At 49.3% G+C, this 12,635-nt stretch overlaps 1 protein-coding gene across 1 annotated transcript in view; it reads left to right on the forward strand.

Annotated features, from left to right (window-relative positions):
• The first annotated feature begins 9,944 nt into the window (after positions 1-9,944).
• The window catches only part of DCBLD2 (discoidin, CUB and LCCL domain containing 2), a 526,471-nt gene continuing 523,780 nt past the window's right edge, over positions 9,945-12,635 (forward strand). Inside the window, exon 1 of the mRNA XM_078657730.1 lies at positions 9,945-10,458. Coding sequence (XP_078513856.1) covers positions 10,392-10,458 — 67 coding nt within the window. The 5' untranslated portion in view covers positions 9,945-10,391. The remainder of the gene's footprint in view (positions 10,459-12,635) is intronic.

The following is a 12,635-nucleotide window of genomic DNA, read 5'->3' on the forward strand; positions in this document are numbered from 1 at the left end:
GCGTAGGTGGGGTGCGATGGAGCTGCTTGCTTTGTTGAAGACGTGGTGCGGGAATGGGTCGGACGGTGAGCTGGAGTAGATTGTGCTCATGGTCTTGATGGTGTCATCGACGCTCACGCTGGTCCAGGCTAGCAAGGGGATGTGGTCGATGGTGTGCGGAGGGTCTGTTGTGTTGCTGGCTGTTGGGGCTGTCTGGGTGTTGAAGCTGTCGTGGATGTCTGCTATCTTGCGGTGGAAGAAGGTGGCGAGGGAGTCGCACAGGGCTTGCGACGGCGGGATGTCAATGGTGTTGGAGCTGGGGTTGGAGAGTTCCTTCACGATATTGAAGAGCTCCTTGCTGTCGTGTGCGTTTTTGTCGAGGCGGTCTTTGAAGGAGGTCTTCTTGGCAGCCCTGATGAGGTGGTGGTGGTTGCGGACGGCGTCCTTGAGTGCTGCGTTGCTGTCCGGAGTTTGTTCACTGTGCCCATTATATAAAAATTTTCCCGAACCACTAAAACTATTATTCATTTCAACTAAAGATATGTACATAATTATGGACATTAACAACGTGTTAAATACAGATTCCTTCATCTTCGATAGAGAGAGCTCACAGGGCAAAGCACATTTGCTGGGTTATTTTATGGGGACCAATTTGCTGAAAGTCACATTTGCATGTACAAAAAAGTGATGGATGGAATGCCTGAATTAATCTCAGTCACTGGTAATTACTTGGGATGCATTTTATTTTGCACACCATGTCACCTCAGTTTGGACCCAACGGTATGCTAATAAGGCTTGACACTCCTCAAAATGAAACAGTCCAACACAAATTGCCAAGCCAGGTCCTCCCTGAACCGGAACACAAGCAACCCAGGATTGTTTTCGCCTTGTTTATGGGCTCATAATCTGGGTACAGCTTCATTCCAATGACACAGTGTGCATGGGACTAATGTCTGTAGATCGAAACACTGAGGTATATGTAGGAAAGTAAGTTCTGCTTCTATGGTTGCCCCCCCCCCCCATGTTTTGCTTGATATAATGCTGTTTTTGACTAGTATGGCTGGGATCCTGCTATTGAGGACCCAGCCTCTGTGCTTTCTCCCCTAAATTGGTTTGGTAAGTACTTAGGTACATCACAGATTGGAAACTGGTGCAACTTTATCAGTATCCAGTATATGGTACTAAGGTACCCAGGGCATAGGTACACCAGGGATCCCCATGGGCTGAAGCCACCATTGGAAGACCACTCAATTTGTAACTACAGGCCTGCCATTGCAGACTGTATAAGTTGGTGCTAACACCATTTACAAAAGCTATAGGTTTACCTAAATCTAAGGTCACTGCACTTAAAACCTATAAGTCACCCCTACAGCAGGCCGCACAATCCTGGAGGTAGGGTGCTTGGTTCTAGGTGTGAGGGTGCCCCTGCATGAGCAGGACACCCCTACAGCCCATAAGGTCAATTCTCCCGTGTTGTGAGACAGCCATATGACATATAGAGGGGCACCGCGTCATTGCGCAATGACCACCTCGAAACTGGCTGTTACGAACCATGTCGTATTTGGTATCAAACATGTTGGAATCCAATCACTGTAAATGTCCTCTGTTAGGCCCTCAGTGCTCCAGGTACCAGTCTTCTAGCCCCAGACAGTACAACATGGCTGCTGCCGACCAGAGACACGATTCTTCCCTCCTGCTGCTAAGCCAAGCTCGAGCAGGGGAAGACAGATCAATAGGCATCCTGTCACAGGGAGGTGTGACCACCTTCCAGACAGGGTTTAGTTTATTGGGGTAGGGTGGGGGCGCTTGCCAGTGCCACATAGGTTGCGTGCATGGCACACTTGGTGCCCTCCATGCATAGTCGAGTCCAAACCAGTTCAGGGAGCCGTTGGCTCCCGCTCTGGCGTGAAACTGGACAAAGGACAGGGGAGTATCCTCCCCCTTGTCCAGCCCCTCCTTAGGGAGGGACCCCTGAATCGTCCCAACCCTTTCCTTAGGGTACTTAAGGGCTTTCCTGAGGATGGGTCCCTAGATCCGTCCTGGGACTTAATTAATTTCAGACACCACTTCTTCTTCAACCATCTGGGCACTCTGGACTTCACTCTGGGCATCAAGGCTGCAACCGGGAAGACTCCTGCTGCTCCTGATCTCCTCGCCCTGCTTGTCTTCTGCAACGTCCATGCCTGTGCACCATACAGGAACCTTCAAAGGCCTGTGGGCATCAAAGCCACCTGAAGGAATCTCCCTTGAAGTGAAGGAGTCACTTCCCTGCATCTGCAGGCACTGCAACAAGGCTGACTGGGCTGCTGATCCTGAGCTCCCACGGAGTCTGAAAGGCTCAGCAACACAGGTGGTAGTTCTTCACATCCCACGAGGCCTACCCTATCCTTTCACCAAGTTTGAGGCAAGTATCCCTTGAGGGAGCTGCAGGAACTGAACCCCTGTGCACTGTGTTGACTTGCAGTTCAGTAGCAAAGGCTTGTTGGCTTCCTTCCACCAAGATCTTCGGCCTCCAAGAGGCCCCAACCTCAGGCATCTCCAGTGACAAAGATCTTCATCCTCACAGCATCACTTGCATCGTGGTCCTGCGTCTTTGGTGAGCTGCTTGAGGTCCTGTCGCGACTCCAGTGCCTCTGGCCTGTGGGTCCTCTTGAAGGTCATCCTAGAATTCTTTGGGCTCCCCTGATTGCTTGTGACTGCCCTAACTCCCCCCCTCGTGGTGAGTCACCTGGACGTTGCTGGTCCCGACATTGCACCTTCTTCGCTTTCCGCGTTGTTTGCAGTTGCCAAGGCTTGTTGGTGCCCCTGACACACACCGACCCCTCAACTCTCGACATCCGACGTACGGCAGCTCGTGAACAGCTCCTGGTCTTCCACAGCATCGTCTGGTCCTCACAGCTGCAGCTCCAAGGTCCCCGTCAACTCTCCTGCAGCACCTGACATTGGTGGGCAATCATCTCCGTGCCTCCTGGTCACTTCCAAGTGGCATAGACTCTGTCTCCTCTGCTTTCAGGTACTTCTCGACTTGAATCCTCCTTTGGGTTTCACCAGACACCATCACCTTCTCCAGCACCGGCATCTTCCTGTAGTCCTCCATTGGGTTTGACAGCGGTTTCCGACGCCACTTCACACCTATGCACCCGGCTCCCCTGGGGTAGGTATTCTGATTCCTAAAGTATCCACAGTTGGAGTGGCTCTCCAACCTTCTGTCTTCCATGAGTTTCTTCAGGGTACACAGGAAGGGTCCTTCTTCTTTAAAATTGCAACTGCGACTTACCCATTGACTTCAATTGATCCTGCGGTTATGTTCCCACTCTGCACACAGCCTCTGTGGGGCTCCTGGTTACTTACCTTGGTTGGTTCCTTGGGTCCCCGGCACTTCTACGTCTTCTGGGTATAGTATTTACTTGAGTTGTGGTTCGCATACCACTATTTTAGTATATGGTTTGGTGCCCATTGGTGAACACTGTGTATTATGTGCTACTTACCTGTTTTAATTGAAAAGTATTGTGTGTCTCTTCGAATAGGAGATAACCTGTATGTGTTATTGAGTGTTATATAATAAATACAGATTTTTATAAATACACTCTGGTTCTTTTTCACTTAATCCATATCAATAAAATTATGTTCTAGTAAAACAAGCTGCTTTACACTCCTGCTTTCTGGACTAAGCATGAATGCTGCTCTCCACAGCTACCACTTAGAGAGCTTTCTAAGGTTGTCTAAGACCACCAAAATCACCATAAGGGTGGTCTGGATTGGTGCAAGGTGCCCACTTACATAAGTGTACACCATATACCAAGCCAGCTTCTCACAGTTTACATAAAAGTTACTATGGAATGCCTGAATTAATCTCAGCCGCTGGTAATTACTCGGGACAAATCCCATTCCATTGCTATTTCGCACACCATGTCACTTCAGTTTGGACCTAGTTATATGCAAATCAGTCTTGACCCTGCTCCAATCAAAACAGTTCAGCACAAGCTGAACTAGATCACAAGCAAAGCAGGACTGGTTATGTTCTAGTCAGCCAGGTACAGCCTGGCTTCAATGACACATTGTGCAGAGGACCCACGACTAGGCAGATCAGTCCCACATTTGCGGCAGTCAAAATATGTATGTAAACTGCCCATTCAATAACTAAGGTGCAAATTCAGAGACAAGGGAAATGCTATTATGGATGTGTGGTGACGGTCTAGTGTCCCGTCCCCGGAAGAGGAAGCGAGGGGACGGGAAGCGGAAGGCGGCCATCTTGAGATCGGCGCCGACCGCTGAAGTTAGCGGGCATTCTCTCCCGGCGCTCCGGGAAATAAAGTAGTGCATAAGCTTTCCGCGTCAGTGTGACTCATTTACTTCATTACAATGGCGACGAGTGATGCGGAATAGACCCCACACACGTCACATAACGCAAAATAACTACGCGGACTCGGTTCAGCGCCGCAAGCACCCGGAGCGTGGCAGAGGAGCAGAAGGGGCATTAGAAAGATCGCGAAAACACGCCAGCGCTCCAACGCTCAACCAACAATGACCGTAGCGAGCTAGAAGTAAGACAGGGGGCATCTTTCTGCAGGGAAGAGCTAAAAAAAAAAAAAAAAATACCTCCAGTGCTGCAAATAAGTTTGGGAGCAATCTATATCCACACTGTCACGAAGGGTACAACCCATCCCTAGCTGTCGAGGCGGTGTGTCCGGCAACCTGGCGGAGCAGCGGTCAGACAAAGAGGCGCCCAGCTCGACGGACCCTGCCAAAGGGAACAGCCTGCAGACGTTACCAGGTCCCTCAGGGAGAGAGAGGGGTGAAGATAGCGGCAGTGATTACGGTGAAGGGGACACGACTGAGCAACACACGCCGGGGAGCCCACCTGGTCGGACAATCCCCATTCAGGCCATTCAGAGAGGTGCATCCACGATGGCGGTCCACTCTTCTTCCCTCACCCAATTGGTGCCATTCCTCACAAAGTGCGGAGAACCGGAGATGAATTGGGAAGACTGGAAAAGGTACTTCCTCAACTATCTCGAAGCCCTGGAAGAGGAAGGCGACACTCCATTCTCGAGCAAGAGGAGAAAAAAGATACTATTACACAACTTAGGCCCAGAAGGGATCAGAATCTATGACACCATAGTTAAAGGCGAGAGGGATGCCACAGACACAGATGTTTTCAGTCACGCCATCGCGGATCTGGACGCATCACTACAGGCCAGTCGTGTGCGTCGCGATAGACAGATACAATTTCTTTCAAAGGAAGCAAAGGAGTGGAGAGACAGTGGACGAGTATGTCGTGGCCTTACAAAGGTTGGCCCTCACGTGCAAGTTTGACAGGTTGCATGACGACCTAATTAGGGACCAAATTATCATGCACACTACCAGCTCCCACGTCCAAGAGAAACTGTGGGTAAATGGAGATGCTCCCCTCAAAGAGATATGGGTGATGGTCAAAAAGGCGGAAATGTCAAAGCGTTGTGCGCAAGCGGCCAAGAAGGAAGCAGGTGGGACACAAACAGTATGCAAGATCATGACGCCGGCGAGAGGTGAACGACCAAGGCAAAGAGAACCGCAAAGGAATCAAGACGGAAGAAGACCCTACAACAACAACAACAACTACGCCCAGACGGAAACCAGATCGAATAAAGGAAGTAAGCCGAGCTGCTACAGGTGTGGCAGTACCACACATCTGGGTAATGACAAAGCGTGCCCTGCGTTCAGGGCAAAATGTTCATATTGCAGCGTGTTCGGGCACTATGAGAAGGTGTGCCGCCGGAAACCCAAAGGAGCGATGGTCAAATATGTGGACCAGGAACATAGAGAGTTTGCAGACGACCAAGAAGACGCGGAAGACCAGGAAGAGTTCCTATATATCGACGTCCAGGTGTTGGAAATGGAAGGAGAAGGAACGGACAAACCCAGACTGAATATGCACATTGGTGGGATACCCCTGGAAATGATAGCGGACAGTGGAGCACCCATCTCCATCATACAACGACAAGTTTGGGAAGAAAAGTTCGCACCCAAGATTGAAGAGTCACTGCTCCCGATGGATTTGAGACCGGTCACATATACGGGACAAAGAATTCCCATGTTGGGGTATTGTCCCCTCCTGTTTGAGTTCCGAGGTCGCCACGCACAATGCAAATTATACATCGTAGAGAAAGGCCCCTCAGTATTGAGCTGGAAAGACCAAGGAGCGTTGGGAATACAACTCAACCCGGGAGGCATTAAGAAGATCTTGCTCATGGACATGGAAAGGAAGGACGACGTGGAGTCATGGCAGAGAGCGTACCCCAAAGTATTCAATGGACAAATTGGCGCACTGGCGAAATACAAACACCTCGTAAAGCTAAAGGAGGGAGCAAAACCAGTGGTGCACAAGGTAAGAAACATCCCGTTCCGCAGTAGGGAAGCCGTACAATCGGAATTGGACAGGCTGGAAAAAGAGGGAGTGATCAGAGCCATAGAGAGTGCTGAATGGCTTTCTCCTCTGGTGGTAGCCCAGAAGCCCAATGGTAAAGTGCGGCTGTGTGTCGACCTAAGAGAACTGAACAAAAACATTGTGATCGACAAATTCCCTCTACCCCGAATAAATGAGATGCTAGCCAAGACCAAAGACATCAAATGGTTCTCCACAGTGGACTTGTCGTCGGCGTACCACCAAGTAAGACTACACTCCTCGTGCAGCCATCTCACATCTTTCATCACGCCTTTCGGCTGCTACGAATTTGTGAGAATGCCATTTGGACTAGCATCTGCAGCGGCGGTCTTTCAGAAGCTGATGCACAGGTTACTGAAGAACGTGGAGAACGTGCAGTTTTTTCAAGACGACATCCTGGTGATGGGGAAAACCAAACAGGACCACAACGAGAAGCTCCACAAAGTGCTACGGACACTACAGGACAATGGCCTGACTGCTGAATGGACAAAGTGCAGGTTCGGAGTGAAATCAGTCACGTACCTAGGACATGAAGTGAGCGAGGATGGGATAATGCCAAAAAGAGCCAACATGAAATCTATTCAGGACGCCCCCTCACCTACCAAGAAAGAGGATGTTCGGTCATTTCTAGGAATGGCCTAATACTACAGTAAATTCATTCCCCATTTTGCCACGAAAACGCATCTCCTACGCCAACTCCTGAAGGAAAAGAACAAATTTGTATGGAGTCAGGAGGAACAGACGGAGTTTGAAGCCCTAAAACAGGAGATGAGCACCGCCATTCCCCTGAAGGGATTCGACCCAAGTGCGGAGTCCATCCTCACTACAGATGCCAGTGACTGTGGCCTAGGGGCGGTCCTAATGCAGAAATCGGACAACGGAGAAATATCGACGGTTAGCTTTGCCTCAAGGTCGCTTGCTTCCAACGAGGAGTAGTTTAGTGTAGTGGAGAAGGAGATGCGGGCAGTGGTATGGGCGATGGAGAGATTCAGACAGTACTTGTGGGGAGCGAAATTCCTAGTCCGAACGGACCACAAGCCCTTGGTTCGAGTACTGACATCGAGCGGCCATGCTCACGCGACCCCTAGAATTGCCAAGATGACTCTTAGACTTTTGGACTTTGTGTACGAGGTAGAACACATTCCTGGGCCGCAGAACAAAGTGGCGGACTTCCTGAGCAGAGCAGCAGCAATGGAAGAAGCGGATAACAGTGAGAAACAAAGGTGGGAAGGATATGTGGTAGCCACCATCCAGGATACGGAGGAAGTGATCAGTGCCCAGGAGTGGGAAGAAGCATACCGAGAAGATGTCGACTTGGAGGCCATCAAAGGATACGTGGTCCACGGGTGGCCAGAAAAGAGACACCTCAAGGAAGAACTGAGGAAGTACTGGGAAGTAAGGGATGAACTATCATTGGCGGAGAACCCCACTTTTCTGCTCAGAGGCGACAAGGTGATTCCTCCACAAGGCATAATAGATCATCTGATGACTCTACTGCACGAAGGACACCAGGGAATCACCAAGACCAAAGCTCTCGCCAGGCAAGCGTACTGGTGGCCAGCCATTGATGCGCAGATAGAACGACATGTGCGGAGATGCGAGTCATGTGCCAAGGCAGACAAATCACAGAGCATGTTAAGACCACCCTTGGGAAAATTCCCTGTACCGGATGGACCATGGGAAATGGTTTCAGTGGACATCATGGGCCCTATCCTCAACAAAGAAGGAACACAGAAGTATGCGGTAGTTCTCATCGACAAATATTCCAAATGGCCAGAGGTGGAGATAATGGAGAATGTGGACACTGATGCAGTGGTGCGCTTCCTACGTACCACGTTCGTCAGAGAAGGCATCCCGAAAATTATCACGTGTGATAATGGGCCGCAATTCACCTCTGCGAAATGGATCGCCTTCACGTCCAGGAACGGCATAGAGGTAAAACATATGCCCATCTACCATCCGGCCGGAAACGGTCAGGTGGAACGGTTCAATCGAGTGATCATGGGCACCATTCAGGCAGCCATCAACGATGGTATGGACTGGGAGAAGGAATTGGAGAAGATGATCTGGGCCTATCGTATCACCCCGGGAAGCACGGGATACAGCCCATTTAAGGTGTTGAGAGGAAGAGAAGCCTTTACGAAGGACAACATGGCATGGAGGAAATTAGTGGTGCAAAGCAAATGGTCACCGGCCGTGGTCAGAAGAAATCTAGAGAAAGCACAAGAAGTGTACACGATGCACTTTAACAAGAGACGCAACGTTCAAGGTGTAGAGCTGGAGAAGGGAGACTGGGTGAGAGTGAAGCTGGCCATCCTTAAGAAGAAGGGGGAAAGCAAATTTTCACCACCTTTGCAAGTGCTGGAGCCTTACGCCCGGTCTGCCCTGCTCAGTGACGGAAAGGTGTGGTCACAGGACAGAATGGCCAAATGCAGCAAGATCTTGAAGTGGGGGAATGAAACTGAAGAAGGAGCACAGCAAGTAGAAGATGAAAGCGAAGGAGAATGTAGCGGAAGGAGGAACGAGAATGTAGAAGAAGGAGAGCAGCAAGTGGAAGACAGCGAAGGAGAATGCGGGACGAGTGAAGGTACGAGGAGCGGGTGCAAGGTAGACTGCAGTGAGGATGTGATGGACAGACAAAGAGAAGGCGCAGGAAGAAGGTCAGACAGAAGGGAACCGGAAGAAGAAGGTAGAACTGAAGTGGTGAGAACCAGAGTTGGAAGAGCTGTAAAGGTACCAGAGAAGTTCAAGGACTATGACATGGACTGGAAGTAAGGACTTTATTGTACATTGTTATTGTTGCATAAAGGGGGGGAGATATGTGGTGACGGTCTAGTGTCCCGTCCCCGGAAGAGGAAGCGAGGGGACGGGAAGCGGAAGGCGGCCATCTTGAGATCGGCGCCGACCGCTGAAGTTAGCGGGCATTCTCTCCCGGCGCTCCGGGAAATAAAGTAGTGCATAAGCTTTCCGCGTCAGTGTGACTCATTTATGAAAGATGTAAGCGATTTAGAATGAGCCATTATTTATTTTTGACTGATTTTCATTGGGGGTGGGATATTTTAGCTGTGCCCAGGCTGAATAAAATAGTTGATAAACACTTTACTTTTTGGGATGAAAATACACGGTCATGCCTCGCGAACAGAATAAGCCCCTCGATGTGGTCCAATACATGCCAACAAGCGAGGAGTTTTGCAACAGTTAAAATGGGTAAATCCATGACTCCCAACTAACTCTCCTTTAGAGGGTGTCAGCTTCCTTTAAATAATCTTCATCCTGCGGACAAGTGAAAAAACTCCCACAGACTTCAGCGTGATTTCCCATCTCGGAAATGTTACTCTATCTCTAAAAATGTTAGATCTCTGTTGATTTCAATGGGATCGCCCTTCCAAACCAGCCTATGTCAGCCTCCATTGAGACTGAAAAAGTTTCGAGATACGTCAGTGTACGTGTGTAAACTATCATTCATTCAGACCGTTTTGTGAAATCATTTTGTCAAACTCGAACTATTCGTATTCCAGGAATCCCGGAACCATCCCCTGGCACGCCTGCTCCGTGGGCGCGGACACTCCAGGGCCCGCAGCCTGACAGGGGCAGGAGAGGGGCGGGAGGCCCGCTCCGCCGCGCGAGTGGGAGATGTTACAAGGGTGGGGGAGATCAGGGGGAAGCGGAAGTTGTTGACCGAGATTGAAAGTGGCCCGAGCGGCGGCTGAAGGAGGAGCAGGAAGCCGAGGAGAGGGGCCGAGGCAGGCGGGGCATGCGGGGGCGCCGCACGGCACAACTTTGCGCAGAGAGAAGTGCCCGCACGGCCCCGGGGGCTACTGGGCGCTTGGTTCCCTGACCACGGACTCTTCCCCCTCCAGCCCAGAAGCGGCGGTAGAGGGTAGGGAAGCCGCGGAGGCACCGGCAGTCGCGACCACAACAAAGCCCGGCGCCCGCCCGCCATGCATGCGGACTGCAGGCTGCTGCCGCCGGGGCGCGCATAGCGGGGATGGCTGCCCGAGCCTGCCCGCTGCTGCTGGCCGCCTTGCTGCTGGGCACCGGCCGGGCACAGAAAGGTGAGTGCCGCCTCCCTCCTCGTACCTTCCTCGAGCACTGCTGTGTGAGACTTGAGGGGTGTGTATGCAGAGCTCTCTTGTCAGTAACAGAGATCTATTGTTATGGTCACTTCACCCTTCTGATGTCCCTGCTTTGCAAAACCCATCCTCAGTTTACATCTGCTCTCCTTACTAGATTACTATGACCAGTCATCTGTTTACATTCCACGGTTAAATTTTGGGAATATACATTATAAGAGCACCACTGAGGTCTGCATCTGAATCTAACATATTGTAATTGTTGTCGCTCGTTTATGGATTTTTCACTCTCATTTTAAAAATATGGATGGGCTATTGAACTTGTTGGCCATTACTGTAGCCACGAACTTTAATCTAAAATACAATTTAAGCTTGGTTCGCTCTCAAAGGCCGTCATTTAAAATACATTGTTTCATTTTATTATACACTAAGCTACTGCCACAGTCTGTCTTTTTTATTTGCCAGGAACTTCTTGAAAATCACAATCTCATTTGGGTTAAAAAAAAGGAGCATTATTTTGTTACTCAGAAAATCGATAGCGACAATTGCGCGTTAAAGGGGAAGCACGACAGTTTTCATACCCAAAAACCCTTACTTATGAATTGGTCTAATTGGCAGTGTGGCTGGTTTCATTCCTAAATGCCTTTTTGCTTAATTTGTTTAAATGTATCACTCCTATGTTGTCAACGCTTGGAAAAACTAGCAAGTGTGAAGACATTCAGAAGACGACTGTTACCTGAAAATTGGATAGTATGCACATTTATTGTGAACAATGACCAATTGCAATCCTTTACCTCTGTTATAAACTTCACGGCTAACACTCACATCTTCTTTCATGCATTTTAGTGAACATGTTTGCAAATTATTGCTCCATTGTGCCCACACACTGCCCTCCCCTTAAACACGACGAACCCAGCTCCAATCAAAAATCCCTGCGTGCGTCGAGCGTGTTGTTTATCTTTACATAAACGCCTCTGAATGTTTTTCAGAAGTTTCACAGTTGAATTCCCCACATCGAAAACCCCTCGCTGGCATACCTTTGTGTTGTGTTTTTCGCTTACTTTATTAATGGGTTCGGATGACAGGTTCCCTCAAGAGACCACGACCAAGAACGGATTGTCCTGCGTTAGCCCAAAAATCCTAATTCCCGAGGATTGTGTTGTCCGTAGTGCTACTCCACCCTGTAGATGTAGGACATCTGATGCGTTGGTTTTTCTTGGACTAATATTTTAAGTTATTTAAGTAGTGGGGGGCCAAGACTTGCACCTTCTGAATATTCAGTGTAGCTGGATACACTTTCAGTATTATACACTCTGCCACTCCGCTCTCCCACATTTTTGTTGCATAATGTGTTGTGGGCATGTACTTGGTGAACTGGTTTCATTCATTTGGGGTTTCTTTCAAATTGTGACACATTTGCTTTAGTTTTACTTTGCATGGTCGCGTAGACCACATCTTCCAAAGAGCAGCAGAGTGCTGTAAATGTTTATTTTATTGTAGTAGAACGTCTTCGGCATAGGGTCCAGATCTTTCACGTTTCCGAGGTCCATGCGCTAGTGTCTCAACCAGATTATTGTTGATCAGTATTCTGGGAGTTGTAGTTTTGTTGTTCCATTAAAAAAACAGAAGAGAGCTTCCTCCCAGAAGGCCAAGCAAAACTTGATATGGAAGTGCTACTCATCAGAGTATCTGTAAATCTTGATGGCATTGGGGATGCTGTTCATCGAACAGTGTTGTGTGTGTGTGTGTTTGTGTGTGTGGTTCAGTTGGATGGAGGATAGCAAGAGCGGTACAGGGTCAAATGCAAACAAAAAGCTAATAAGTGATTGGAAGCGTAGCTTAGTTCTGGGACAGGAAGTGGACTGTTACTGTGTCTTTGTGTGGTTTTCTTTAATGCAGTGCTCTTCATGTATCTCCTAAATGTGAGCCACGCCAATTGAAAGTTGGGCAGTCATGATGTATACATGGATATCATTCCAGGTCCTGGGTGCATAGTTAGATAAGGCCTATTCACGGGTGTGAACGCAAGGAAATTATGGACGTAGCGCGGAAACTTTTCAGACACTCTCCCCCAGTCACAGATCTGGGTTGAATCCATCATCGTTCTTTAGCTCACTTCACCACCCCAGTTCAGACCCAGCCATATGCAGATCAAACAT

The sequence above is a fragment of the Lissotriton helveticus genome, chromosome 8, assembly GCF_964261635.1.
Source record: "Lissotriton helveticus chromosome 8, aLisHel1.1, whole genome shotgun sequence".
NCBI lineage: Eukaryota > Metazoa > Chordata > Amphibia > Caudata > Salamandridae > Lissotriton > Lissotriton helveticus.